The following is a 13,465-nucleotide window of genomic DNA, read 5'->3' as shown; positions in this document are numbered from 1 at the left end:
CAAAGTCGCATGTTCCTGTCTTTTTTCCTCGAAAATGGAAGGGAAACGACGCACTGGCGAACCACGCGTTTCGCCGACCTTCTGGCTTCGGTGAAAGCATCGTGTCACCTCGTGAGCACATGCGCGTTGTCAGTACATCGCCGGAAACGTCTTGTCTTGTGACTCTCGTCGTGCCCGCTCGGACCTGAGATTTCAAAAATCCTCTGCCTTTCAGACCTTCGTACTTTCCCTCCCACGTGTGTGCACCTGCTTAAAGCCCTCTGCTCAAATCTTACCAAATGCCACAGACAGAGGAGGCAAACACTGACACGCGGGAGTCAAACCGAAACCGCGGTGTACAGACACTGCTGCCCCTTTCCTCGTGTCTTCCTCTTCAACAAAATGACGCCGTCCTCCCTTCCGCCTCCCCGTTCCGATCTTTCTTCCTCTGCTTCTTCTGTGCCTGGGTGCTCGGGACAGGAACGCGATTGTCAATCCAATCCGGTTTCCTGTGCGCCTGTGCTGCCTTCGACTGAAGCTTGTGGCGCGTGTTCGTCTCGCTTTTCCTCGCTGCCGTCTTCTCTGCATGTCCCTGAAGGTACCCAATCTGGCGGTTCTTCCTGTCTCTCTTCGCCCTTGCTGTCTCCGTTGGTGGCCCCTGCTGGCCGGGAGAATCTGCGGGCCTCGCCCCAGAGCCCCAACGTGCGCGTCCGCGGCCGCGCAAATCTGAGTCCCTCGTGGAGCAGCCACTTGAGTCGCCGCCGCCTTTCCTGGAATTCGACAGAGTCGCCGAAGGCTGCGGACGCCGCGTCGTCGATCTGCGGAGTCACGGAAAGCCCTGAAATGTCTGCCGAGGTCTACGGCTTTGTCTCCTGGATTGCTTCCTTCGCCGCCTTCCTCTTCTTCTTTCTCTGGGCCGTCGTCCCTCACAGATACTTTCACCAGTTGTCCATCACGTACCTCATCGATCCGTAAGCCGCTTTTGCCTCACTAGGCGTCTCCGCCGTCCGCGAGCGACATGCCTCTCGGCGTTCGCGAGCCACTGGTCGTCTCGAGGGCCCCCGCTCTCTCCATACGCAGCATTCAAGCGTCTGTACGGGGTTCTTCTGGAGCTGTTCGAATCCACAGATACGCGCCTGATCCCCAGCGGGTGGTGCTTGTCGGCGCATCGGGGTTCCGAAGCACAACCCCCCCCCCTTCCCTCAAACGAGAGTCTTCGCTCTCTAAATTCAACAGTCCTATACGTGTTTGTGGCGGTTTCGTGCATGGGTTCGCAGGTACTGGGCACTTGCGTTCCCCGTGATTCTCCTAATCTGCTTGGCAACCACGTTCTTCCTCTACACGGCTGCCACTCTCCTGAAGACGCAGCCTCTCGAATCCTTCAACCTTCTCCCAGGTACGGAGCAGACTAAGGAGCGCAGATGCCGCCACGAGAAACCAAGAGGACGCCCGAAGAATCCAACGTTGAAACAAAACTCAAAGGAGGCGATCATGTCCATCGACGCTATCTGCGTGACGCTGTCCCTCGTTGGCCTGCCATTGCGCCCCGGCTCCTGCTCCATCGTCCGCCCTCACTACCCTGTCCCCCCCTGGGGTTCGTCCCCGTCTCGCGTCCCTGTTCCTCCACATGTCTCCCGCTAACTGTCTCTGTTTCTCGACGTGTGTCGTCTTTTTGAGCCGAGCGTTCTCGCTCGTCCTCGTTGCGTTCTCACTTGACTGCTGCCATAGTTTCCTCTGGCCTTTCTCTGCCTGATATGTCTGACGCAGACCGCGCACATCTCGCCGTCATGCCCGACGAATTGCACGCGACTCTCTGGCGAGCGGCGGCACTTTCTTCAGCAGCCATCACCGACATCGCCACCAGTCGAGAAAAGCGCTACGAGGATCCCTCCGCCGTGCTGCCGTCTCCCCCGCCCCGGCGCATCCAAGTGCCAGAAATCTACGACTTGCCGCCCGGGGCTATCAACCGAATCATGTTTCCACTATCTGAGTGAGAGGTCTCGCCAGAGATTCATGGCGCTCCTGGGGTGTACAGACAGCGGGCGCAGGTCGTGGCAAAGTGCCGCGTGACGCGGGTCTCAGTGTGGCTGAGTCTGCTGCGCGACTGCTCAGAGGGGAGATTCACAGCGTTGCCTGGGGTATCGGACGGCGTTTTGTCGAAATCCGATGACCCCGTGTCGCACAACTCCCCAGCGGAGTTGTGTTGCGCCAGGGATAAAATCATTCGGCAAGTTAATCCACGCAAGTGTCCATTTGCGTCGGGTTGTAAAAATGCATAGCACAAGCGACATCGTATTGAACAGTTCTCTTGTCAAAAACTGGGACGTCGCGGACGTCTTCCCTCTCTCGCGTTCCATCCCCCTTCTCTTCTCCCTTTTCTGTCTTGGCTTTCCTCGTACCTCGATTCTCTCTTTGCTTTTCTGTCTCCCCCTCTTCGCCCATTCCGTCCTCCGTGTCGCCCTCCCTTTCTGTTTCGTTCGACACTCCACCCGCCACCTTACCATATGCCTGCTGCGTTTTTATGACCCCGTGCCGGTTTTAGGCGTCAAAGTGTACTTTTCCCGCCCGCCTTCTTGAGGCAGCTCGTACGTCCTCTTCCTCCATGCCTGCAGTGCCGGAGCCTTTTGCGCGAGAAAGCGGGCTCGGAATCCAGGCGGAAGTTGGTTTTCTAGGCGACGTAGTTTAGGACCGTGTCGTTCTGGAGCAACTGTTTTGCAAACTCCGCGAGCGCTTCGTATCGCTCGCAGAAGAGACTCTGCCCGACAACCGTGCTGGCTTCCTGCATGCACAGCCCACGATGCAATTCGGAGGAACGGTGCGTGTGCACTGTAACTGTCGCTGGAAAACGCCATATACCTCGACTCAAAAGGAACGAGTAATACGATGCGCACGATACTCAGCCCGCGGGAGACACACAACGCTCCTTGGCACCTGGACAACCGGCTCCACGTTTCTACACACTCCTGGTCAATGCGGACTTTTGTGCACAGGAGACAAAGGTGAAGACGCCCTGGATCTGTCTAAGGCTTATAAGTAACGAATTACTTATTGGTAGAGATGTAGGGAGAGGTTTTCTCCGTTTTTTTCGTGGTCCTCGCGGCGTGCACATGTATCGTGAGACGCACTCGAAGGAGAAGGTCAGCGTCAAGTTTTCCACCTATCTCCATGGCGGCTGCCACTGTCGTCGCCAGTTCTTCGTCCTTATCGTCTACAAAAGTGACGAGGCCTTTCATCAGGAACTCGAGACACGGCCATGTCCATTTCCGGCAGCTTGCGCTGGCTTCGTTTCGGCCGCTCTCTGTCTCTGTCTCTTCGGGCCCCTGGCGTCGGGCCTCGGCTGGCCCCGGCAGATCCCCAGCAGACTCTCCTGCATTTGAGATGTGCGCTGAGACTGTGTCCAGCGCTTCACTCTCCGTCGGTACGCGTGCCTCAGTCTCTGCTCTCGTGGACTCGTCTCCAGAGAGGCTTTCTGCGGGCGCTGCGTCGGAAATCGTGTGTCGCCTGGCCGTTTCGCACGCGGCCGCGGAGTCGCGTTTGAGCTCTAGCAGGAGCAAAAGCATTTCTCGGATGGCGTGCGCCGCAGCGAGACGAACTCCACTGCGTGCGTCGTCCAGGCGCTGAAGGAGCGCTGCGTAGAGTGCGGAACAGAGCCCCACGTACCCCTGGTGTCGGCCCCGACAGGCGACAGTCTGGCCCCGCCCGCTGGGGCAGCAGAGCCCTTCGGTCTCCGCGGACTGTCCACACAGTGCGGCGGATGGATGTTGGAGCTTCTCAGGAGAGGCACGCGACGCTCCCGCGCCACTGGAGGGCGAACTGGGAGCGACGCCGAGGTCGCTCGAAGCGCAAACCGTCCTTTTCAGTTGGGCAAAGAGCCGCGCAAGAATGTCGGCTGTCAACGTTCGCGTGTCCGGCTGGCCGTCGTCTTCCAAGCAGCTGAGTAGGCAGGGGAGGAGAGACTCCAGCAGGCGCATCAGATCTTCTGTTTTCTTCAGGGGCGTCGCGACTTGGTCGGCGGCGCAGTCGAGACCATCGACGCAGTGGGGCGGCGAGGCAGGGGCGCTGGGCTCTGTTGTCGAGTCTCCAGTGGCCGGAGAAGACGCGCGAGTCGCCCGCCCCGGCAGGTGCTCAGTCTCTGTGAGCGTACCTATCACGGCTGAGAGGCACGCCAGAGCAGCCTGCAGCGGAGAGGGCGCCACCGGACACGCGAGGAGACAAAAAGAAACGACGCCTTGAAAATGGGGCTTTCAGAAGTCTGCAGCAGAAGGCGCGTCCCGCGGGTTCACACACTCAGGCGCCAGCTGTGTAGAGGCACCGTGTGGATCTGAAAAAAAGTCGAGGAGGACCAGGCAGGAGCGTACCTTTCTCAATTTTGCATTTGCTTCACCGGGCCGCCAACGCAGGTTCGGCAGAATGATGGCATTGACGACGAACGACGCGTAGTTTCTGAAGCGAGAACGTCGCACACGCGTCCACAGTTTAGAGTTGTGTGGAGTTGCCCTACCGCTGACGCTGTAGTACAGACTGGAGGCACAGCCAAGACGCGTTTCACGAGCGGAAGGCCTTGGGGGAAGATTACCGAACGCCGATGCACGCGTCTTGTGAAATAGCACGACCTTCCAAAACGGCAAAGAGTATGATGGGTCAGCAGTTTTTTCTGTGCATTCCGGTCAGCAGAGCTAGGATGCGATCCCTTCTCTGCGCGCTTACGCGAGGCACATGTTCGCGAGATCAGCATTCGCGTAGAGTTCGAAAAGTATAGCCAAGGTGTCGACGCGCACGCCTGGGGCGACGGTGTCTGGGCAGGCCTGAATCTCCAGAACAGAAAGAAGGCCCGGAAGCCATCCCCGACAGTTGCGCGGACAGGCGTTTTGTGAATGCCTTTGGCGCTTTTCCGTATTCGTTGGACTCCCTGCACAGACACTCGTCTCCTCGAAGTTGGTTCTCGTCTCGCGCAGCTCGCCAGGCGAAACCGTAGTCTGGCAAGTTGCGGATAAGGGTCGAGAAGCGTCAGAAGCCGTGCAGCTGGGTTGGGCCGCGCACATCCGCTGCGCCGGCTTCTGTGCGCCTGGCCGGCCTGTCGGAATGTGTCCCTTGTTCGCGGAACTTGTCGCCTGAACCGTTTCGCGCTGGCGCTGAGACGCCGCGGTGCCTGCGGCAACGCGCAACTCCTGAAGAACATGGAGGAGGATCAGTCGACGAGGGTCGGAGAGACTCCAAGGAGCTTCGAGGCTACTCATGGAGAGAGTCTCCAACGGGGTTCCTGGGGGAACTGCATTCAACTCAGATGCGAGATGCCGATCTGCCTCAATGAACGCCTCCAAGTACGCGCAGTACATCTTTTGAGGCGACTTGCCGCTATACACAGACAACAAGTGAACCTGCGAGACAACGGCGCCCGAAGCAGCAACTCAACAGTTTTCACAACGAAGCGCTGCACGCATGCGTGGGGGCAGACGTGGAGACAAGCAACCCAACAGGAGGCATCCGGCGTGAAATGTCCAGCCTAGCCACTCGGGCACATGGCACCACCACAATTGCACCAAGGGCGTTCACGCCGAGGCGGGCATCACGCACTCGAGAGCGGGGGCGTGCTCGTGCATAACGGGAAGGAAACGTCCCTGGCAATAAAGTTTTTGCCCTTCCATAAAACACCACTAATCCTTTAGGTAGAGTAGATCAGGTTTCCACGGGGTACGCGCTCCCACGGGTTACCACATATACACCAAGTGTGAGTGACACATACATATGTATATATATATATATATAGAGAGAGAGAGAGAGAGAGTGACGAGGCCTATCTTTGTGCAGAGAGGTACACTCCTATATAGGTATATCTATAGATGCCGTTATACACAAAAGCGTAGCGCAGATAAGGCAAGTGCAGAAGGAATGTGTCAAAGCGGAAAAAAACCGGGAGGCGAAAGCTGTGGATCCCACCTAGTCCCGGATTGCTGGGCGACTGACACCGGTCTCATTTCTGTCTTCTTGACTTACGCACGTGTCTATGAGGCCGGGCGGTACCTCGCTGGCGACCCTGAGACGTAACAGGATGGCAATGAGGCGTGGCCAGCGAACGTGGCAAGCATCCCTGCATGCGGTCACAGCACTAGCTACGCATACGGCGGCGTACGCCAAACAAGCGTCTTCGGCCTTTGAGTCTGACGCAGCGCCGCTCCAGCTCCAGGGGCCGCTGACGCCAAAGAAAGCGAACGCGTCTTCACACGCGCCCCGTTTCCTATCGACTGAAGCGTCAAGACTTCTCGGCGAGCGTTCGCTCTCTCCAGAAGGTTGGACGAACTGGCCGATCAGGTCCACACAGAAGGCTGCATCGAGTTCACTCCAGCACTCTCGCCCGCGTGCGCCGTTCTGCGGCGCATCGACTGTCGCCAGCATTCGACTCAGCAACAGCAACGGGTACACTCGAGTCGTGGCCGCAAACGCCTTAGGAATTGGTTGTTGTTCGTCCGCACCCGATCGCCTCTCGCCTCCACGCTGCTGCCTCTCCTCCAGTGGGCGTTCGTCGCCCGTGGTGGTGTCGGCGCAACTTGGTGAGTTGTCTTGTGAATGCGTAGTCGCGGAGGGAGCGTCTTCCTTCCTCGAGTTCGAAATCTCGTTAGAAGGTCTCTCGGAAGGCGCCGCACCGTGGATCTTCTGCTCGTTGGTTGGGACGAAGTAGCTGAAGGGAACGGAGTCCTGGAGTCTCTGTTCCAAGGCCTTCTCGTACTGTGTCAAGACGCTTGCATTCGTTTGCATCTGGCCCGCAAGAATGCTTAGCCAGAAAGGTGGAGGAACAAGCGTCGCGACCGTTTCTGCGCAGGCCAGCACGTCTCTCAGAACTTCCAGATAGCCTTTCATGGCGCTGGGGGCTGCGGAAAGGACATTGTCCTGGAGGGCGTCGCGGAGGAGCCGAGTCGCAACTGCTATTGGCTGTCTCGTCGGGGCCTTCGCAGTCCCGCGAGGAGCCGCGAGGTGTTCGCCGTTGCCGTCGCTTTCCCCAAACTCTGGCGCTTGACTTGCGGAATCCTCTGATAGGCGGTGGACCTGAACCCAGGCGGCTTCTGCCTCTCCACTTGCGAGCGACAACATGAAACTCACGAGGCGAGAAGCAGGCGGATTGGCAGAAGGCTCGGCTCCTGGATGCGCCTGAGAAAAGGGGTACGAGTCTACATGCTGACACGTCTTGCACAGATACGCCAGCACCTCTGGAAGCTGAGGCACAAGCTTCGGGGGAGGGAGAAGCCCGAGAAGAAGGGTGAGAGTCTGAAGCGAGCGCTGAGATCGAAGCGGTTCCGGCGAAAACCGCCACAGTGCTGACTCGGTAGCGAGCACCTGCAACACGCCCACGCACGCAGTTCGTTTCTCGGCCGAACCGTTAGATCGCCTTCGCATCGACTGCAAAGTGTAAACAGGCGTGTGTATTGACTTTCGTATCTATCCGCATGCGCGTTCCAGAAACGCGCGTCCAGAAGCCAGAAAATGCCTTCCACAGATATGCACGCCGGCACGCGCTGGCAACGGGAACTCCTTGGCGACGCGACGGTCCCTCACTTCATTGCTTCATGCGTGTTGCCGGGAGCGTGAGGGGACAGAGAATCAAAAGGAAACTGCCGATCCGCGTCGTTTCTACTCGTTTTCATCTGAGCAGTTGACACCACCTCACCCGATGGCCTGCCTGTCGTGCACAGGGGTGCGGTGTGGTTGTGCGCCCTGTCTAGTTAGGTCCGACGCCCGCCCTCATGGGAAAAAAACGCTCTCATCCCTCGTATTCGAGGATTTCTCGACACTTTCGCTCCTATTCAGGGGAGTCCACCTCTTACCCAAGCCACGGTTTCCTCTGCAAAGTGACTTAGAAGAGCAGAGACATGCAGCAGTTGATCCTCAGCCTCTTCCTTCGAGGCGGTCGCCCTCGCCCAGTCAGCAGGCAGGACATCCGTCACTCTGTCTTTGAACCAGTCGCGGAAAGTGTCCAACGTGGAGGAGCACTCTAAAAACTCCGGTGAGCTACAAGAGATGGTCCAGCTCTTCTCGAGTAATTCTCGATCGCCTGCTGAAATGGCTGGGTCCGCATGCCTTTCTATCTCCTCAGAACTGTCGCTGCTTGCATCACTCATCTGCGGATCACCCACGGCTTCTGACGCTCGCTTTGTTCCACTTCGCGAAGACTGCCGTGAACAGCTCTCCCTCGTCCCTTTCGGTTCGTTGCCGACTGCTGACAGGCCGGCCTGCTTCAACTGAAAGAGGCACGGTGCCGCTATGCACTAAAGACACACACACACACACTGCGCCGCTGCGCGCTGTACACAGAGGTGTGAAAATACCACTTTGTTTTTGCCTTGACGAGAGTCGTCTCGCAGCTATCACCGCCATATGTCTGTGTTTCTTGGCAATGCGGCGAACGAGAACTCTCACTATTCCGGCACTGCAGAGCCAGGGGAAAAGAACGCGCCCCTCCCATGGGTTTAAGAACCACGAACGCATCTGCTTCGCCAAAGAGGCGAAGCCGTACTCGGCCTGACTTACCCGTAACACTCTCGCGCCGTAGCGCTTCACGCGCTCGTCCTCAGCAGCAATGCACGCCAGTAAGAACGCGACGAGCTTCGACATGTGAGGCTTCAGGTATCGAACGGGTAACGTGAGGAACCAGAAGCCCACGCAGGCACATATCTTGTACCTACGAAACAGCAGTGTATCGCGAGGCAGTTTGAAGGCGCCAAATGAAGGGAGAGTCTTTGGAATTATATTCGGAGTGCGCCTTTGAGGCCCAGCTTGCAATCGAGCGAGCCACGGGATCCCTACAGTGATACATCTGCGTTCATGCAGAGTGTCCTTAATCTTTCTTCCGCATAGACATCCAGTTTACATTTGCGACTGAATAGTTCATGGTTGGGGATTGTGCGCAGAGCCAAAGCTTAGGATCTCTCTCCCTGGGATTCCCCCGTTGTCCACTCCTTACAGAAGCCACGTTCGGTGCACGACCGGAGGCGCCAAGTCACCACAATCCTTTTGGCACTCCCTTGGCCAAGAGAGCGTTTTTATCCGTTTCAATGGTGATGGCCAGAGGCAAGCGCAGCTGTGTCTCCTTCAGTTTTGCTCGCATTCATGTAAGTAGGCTGCCGTGTCGTTCTGTGTCTTAGTTCGACACAAGAGTCGCAGTCTCCAGAGTCGTTCACGAGTTTCCAGAAGCTGCCAATTTTTCATCCTTGACGCACAGATATGATGGTATCTCGCAGTCCGCGCTCACGACACGAAACAAACGAGACCCTATGAAATTCGGAAAGAATGCCAAAGGTATCGTCTTGACTACGGCCAGAGTCCTCATATCCCCATGTAGCCCTCTTTGCCTGTAAAAGAACTGACCGAATTGCAGGCGCAACTTCATCCTCAACAAGCGAGGATAAGCCTGTCATCAGTTTGTCCATACAGTCCCGGCCGAGGAGGGATGACGCGATGAGGTACTGCAGGGCGTCGAGGACGTGCTGCAAGCGGCCATGTATATGTACAACAGCATCAGGAAAACGCAGTGCTTCCTCGGCGAGAATAGGCGGTCCAATGTAAAGGCGCACATATCCTGTTGGACGTCCGAACAACAGAGAATGCTCAGTCATCATCGTGTCGCGACATTCGCCGACCCAGGGGACTCTGGGGGAGTGTGCAACCTGTTCCCGTCGACCGCGCTCTGCGGCAATGGTCTTTTTCCCCAGTGTGCCAATCGCGAAACCAGTAACTGCGTCTTTCAAAAGAAACAACATCCGCACTACAGGCAAAAGCCCAAGAGTCGGATACACGAAAACGTGTTCGCTGTGTTCGATGAATAGAGCGTTCTTCGGTTCCCTGCTTCAGACGAGCTCCCAACCCTTCGCTTGTGGAAGCCGTCGCAGCCCCTCGGTACAACAACTTACCCAGCGCACTTTCCGTTGCTGGTGCCGGAGGCATAACACCAGCGAGGATGTAAGTTGTTCAACAAGCTGCTCGCAAAAACTCCGAATCAGAGATGCTGATGAAAGAGTTGGTTGGAATACGTAAATGCATATATACACATATATATACATCTATATGTATGTACATTGGCACACCTACGGAGTTGAACGAAGATGTACGCCTTTGTCTCTGAAAGCTAGGCATATCTGGTTTTTCAGGACTAGATCTAAAAAAGTGATGGACCAGCTACGCTTCTATGAAGACAAACATGGGCGTTTGGTACCCCTGGCTCTCCTCGCGTTGTCGAAAGCAGTGATGCGCTTTCCTTGACTGGGGTAAGTATGACGTCAGAGTGGGGGCATTATTCCAACCAATCCATATGGACGCCAAGCGTTTTTGGCAGGATTCTCTTCTGAACGAGGAAAACGTGTGGTTGGACTGTGCCGCATCCTGACATATATGCTGGTCGCGTGCCACACGCTCTGCCGACGCAACGTAAGGAACTGAGGCGATGCACGACCTCTGTGGACAGCATTAGCAGATGGCAACTTACCTTCCGCGAAAGAGCATCGAAACGCATGCACTTGGTGAGCAAAACGATGAGTCGACAGGCCAATTGTTTGTTGTGCGGATCACGGTCAGCCAACGCCTTGGTAGCACACTGCGCAAGGCCGTCCACACAGTCGTCTCCTACTTGCCAAACTTGTCTCTTCTTTTTTTCCTCGTCCATGTCCTCGTTAGCGCTCTCTTCATCGTTTCCCGATCCTTCCTGCGAGCGATCTCTAGTTGCGACATCGATGTCCTCGCATCCTTCCACAGGGTACGGATTCGTGGCTTCTGTCGTGTTGTCAGGCCATATGGAGCTAGGAGAGCCAGCTGAGTTTTTTCCTGGCATGCGGTCCGCGAGCGCCGCACGGTGCTCTCCATGCTTCAGTATGGCAATAAGCAGAAGCAGAAGACCGCCGCGAATCTCCTCGCTGGGCTCATTGAAAGGATGTCCGCTGAGTCTACTGTGAACGGTATCCACAAGGCCTTGGCCGTGTGCATGTGGCACTGCCTCCTTCGTGTTATCGGCTCTTCTTCCTCCGATCTGGAATCGCTTTCTTGACATGAAAAAGGCGATGGCTCCTGGGTCCACTGCGGACAGTACACCTAGTCGAATGAGGTTGACTGCAGCTTCTCTGCACGTGTCCGACTTGGAATCCGATACCAGTTTCAAGCACGGACCACAGATGTCAGTCAAAAAGAAATTGAACAGCTCCTCTCGAGAAAAAGAACCCGTTTCCTCCGTCCTCCTTCCCGAACCAGATGACGGAAGGGGTGTCGAAGCGTTCACTGGCGCTGAATGGCATTCTGCGTCCAAACACCGAGACTGCTGTGGAGTTCGAGTTGCAGATCGGAAGCCTTTGCCTGACGGTCCAGGACTCTGAGAACATACGCTTGCCCGAAACACGCTCGAGAGGCGTTCTAAAGCCCTGAGACGGCATTGCCGATTGTTATCCTCAAGGCAGTTGACGTCTCTCTTGTACTGCCTCCTCACGTCTGCTACGTCGGAACCCCGCGACTCTACAGGTGTTTGTCGGTAGGATGCCATTCTCAGTTTGCGGAGCTCCGCAAAAGGGCTGGTCCTTGAGTTATTTAGCTGGGGAATCAGGTGAGTAGAAACTGGGCCTGATGATGCACGATTTGCTGTCTCTCCAACAGCTGAAGACGAGATCTGCAATTACAAGAGGACGTTCCTTGAGTTGTATACGTTTGTTGAACAGCGACGTATAGTTAGGACGCACTGAAAATGGTGGTTGACCGGGTAGACGTAATCGTAAGTAAAGTTTTCTTCGTGTCGTGACGGAACTGACTGAGTGTTCGTGTCTGGTACTAAAAGGAAGCTCTTTTGTCGGAGGCGTGTCCCGGCGAAAAACCACGGCACACTTTTACGTGTACTTGTCCAAGTTTCGATAACGGGCTCTGAGGAAGTAGAGCTAAAGCTTTAACATTTTCTGGAAACCGAAAAAAGCACATGATTGTATCTCTCTGTGTACCTCTTTCCCAAAAACGATGACCCCATGTGTGTGTGTGTGTGTCTCCGCACTCGTGCGCCGATTTCTGCTCTTCTGCATCCAGACTCAACAGCGATGTGCTTGCATTGATTTCCTAGAATGCCCCTCTTGAGGCCACAGGGAAGATACGAACTTGGGGAACCACGCTTGGATAAAAAAAACGCGGTTGGAACGACAAAATTCGATCGATTGCTTGACTTTTCTGTTAGTTGGCAAATTTTTACTGCTTGTGCAATATCGTCCCCAGCACAATATGCTGCAATATTGGAAAGCGAGAAAGGAGAGCCAAGAGCGGACGCACCCCTAAGCGCACCTTCTAATATACCTTAGGTGGCGCCCTGAAGGACACCGGATTTGCACAGATCAGTTTTTCCGCAGCGGATTTTGGCCAACGACTGGCCTTTTTGGGGGAGCAGAACAAACCACAATTGAAAGCAACTAACTCGCATTGGTCGATTTAGTCCAAGTGTCAAGGATACGTGTGCCAAGGTTGTGTTGTCCGCGTCGTGCATGCAAACCGCCGGACACTTGGGTGTTCCATGATCGTTATCGCCACCCCAAACCAAGCCAGGTTTGTTAGTTCGGTCTGTCACTCTTTGTGTCGGCACCTTTCAGACGATGCAAGGAAAGGAAGGAGCCCAGCAAACGGCTTTTCCTTACACCTGTCAGGTGCTACGTGAGGGCGTAAAAAAGGAAAATCATTGAACTATTCCTTTGCGGCGACGTTGTAACAAGAATCAAGAAGGATGGCTAAATAAAGGCATAGGGCCATTACCCGATCACTAGTCATTACCCTATCACTAGGTGGTGCTGACAAAATGCACAACAAAGAAATTTTTACCAAGCAACCAGCAAGATCGGATGCAACCGGAGTCACAGGAACACCGTTCCGTCGCAACTAGTGGTCTCTTCCCGGCGTTTATTCTGACAGCTCCAGCTTTCACATTGATTCTCACTTTCATGTTACACACTGGCTACACACTGTTCTCGGTCGGTTCCTTATATCATTTAGAGCTGTCACCATCTTAGCCAGTTTTTTCGAGGACGTGCAAACTTACCAAACCGTGTAGGCGTTCTTCGATTACTCCCCGTGGGTAGAGAAAGGTTGATTTATTTGTCGTTTTACGTAGAGGAACACCACATTGGGTGACTACGTGTGTGCCTTCGTTCATATGAAATTTCCTCGACACGCTGTTATTTCTGTTGTCTGACGTCTGGCGTCATACACAACAACAACAGGACCCTACGGGAGCTCCAGACAGTGTATGATGCAACACCTGATTTCTGCGCGGTTTGTGGGCATTAGACGCACCACGGCGGTACTTATTCCAATGATACTCCGCTGCTCAACCAAGAAGGGAGCGCTGGACTGCACAAGGGTGGGAAATATACGACCTTACTGGATTCCACAGAAGCACATCTGGCAAGCTGGTGGCCCGATACTCAGATCACACAAAGATTGAATTTGTTCTACAGTAAACGACGCTTTTAGCTAGTTGCGAATGGAGGGT

At 55.3% G+C, this 13,465-nt stretch overlaps 2 protein-coding genes across 2 annotated transcripts; one reads left to right on the top strand and one right to left on the bottom strand.

The window, feature by feature from the left end:
- Positions 1 to 381: 381 nt before the first annotated feature.
- NCLIV_002905 (putative ftsJ-like methyltransferase domain-containing protein) lies at positions 382 to 1,973 on the top strand (the record flags this gene model as incomplete). Its single annotated transcript, XM_003879789.1, has 3 exons — positions 382 to 950; positions 1,257 to 1,375; positions 1,747 to 1,973. The coding sequence occupies 3 exons, from the start codon at positions 382 to 384 to the stop codon at positions 1,971 to 1,973; spliced, it is 915 nt and encodes a 304-aa protein (XP_003879838.1).
- A 674-nt stretch (positions 1,974 to 2,647) lies between these two features.
- Positions 2,648 to 11,008, bottom strand: NCLIV_002900 (conserved hypothetical protein; the record flags this gene model as incomplete). Its single annotated transcript, XM_003879788.1, has 9 exons — positions 2,648 to 2,758; positions 3,105 to 4,154; positions 4,338 to 4,422; positions 4,687 to 5,357; positions 5,974 to 7,308; positions 7,797 to 8,237; positions 8,500 to 8,650; positions 9,337 to 9,455; positions 10,451 to 11,008. The coding sequence occupies 9 exons, from the start codon at positions 11,006 to 11,008 to the stop codon at positions 2,648 to 2,650; spliced, it is 4,521 nt and encodes a 1,506-aa protein (XP_003879837.1).
- Positions 11,009 to 13,465: the final 2,457 nt, after the last annotated feature.

This window comes from Neospora caninum, chromosome Ib (genome assembly GCF_000208865.1).
Source record: "Neospora caninum Liverpool complete genome, chromosome Ib".
NCBI lineage: Eukaryota > Apicomplexa > Conoidasida > Eucoccidiorida > Sarcocystidae > Neospora > Neospora caninum.
The sequence above is the reverse complement of the archived record's forward strand: the minus strand, read 5'-3'. Positions and strand labels throughout refer to the sequence as shown.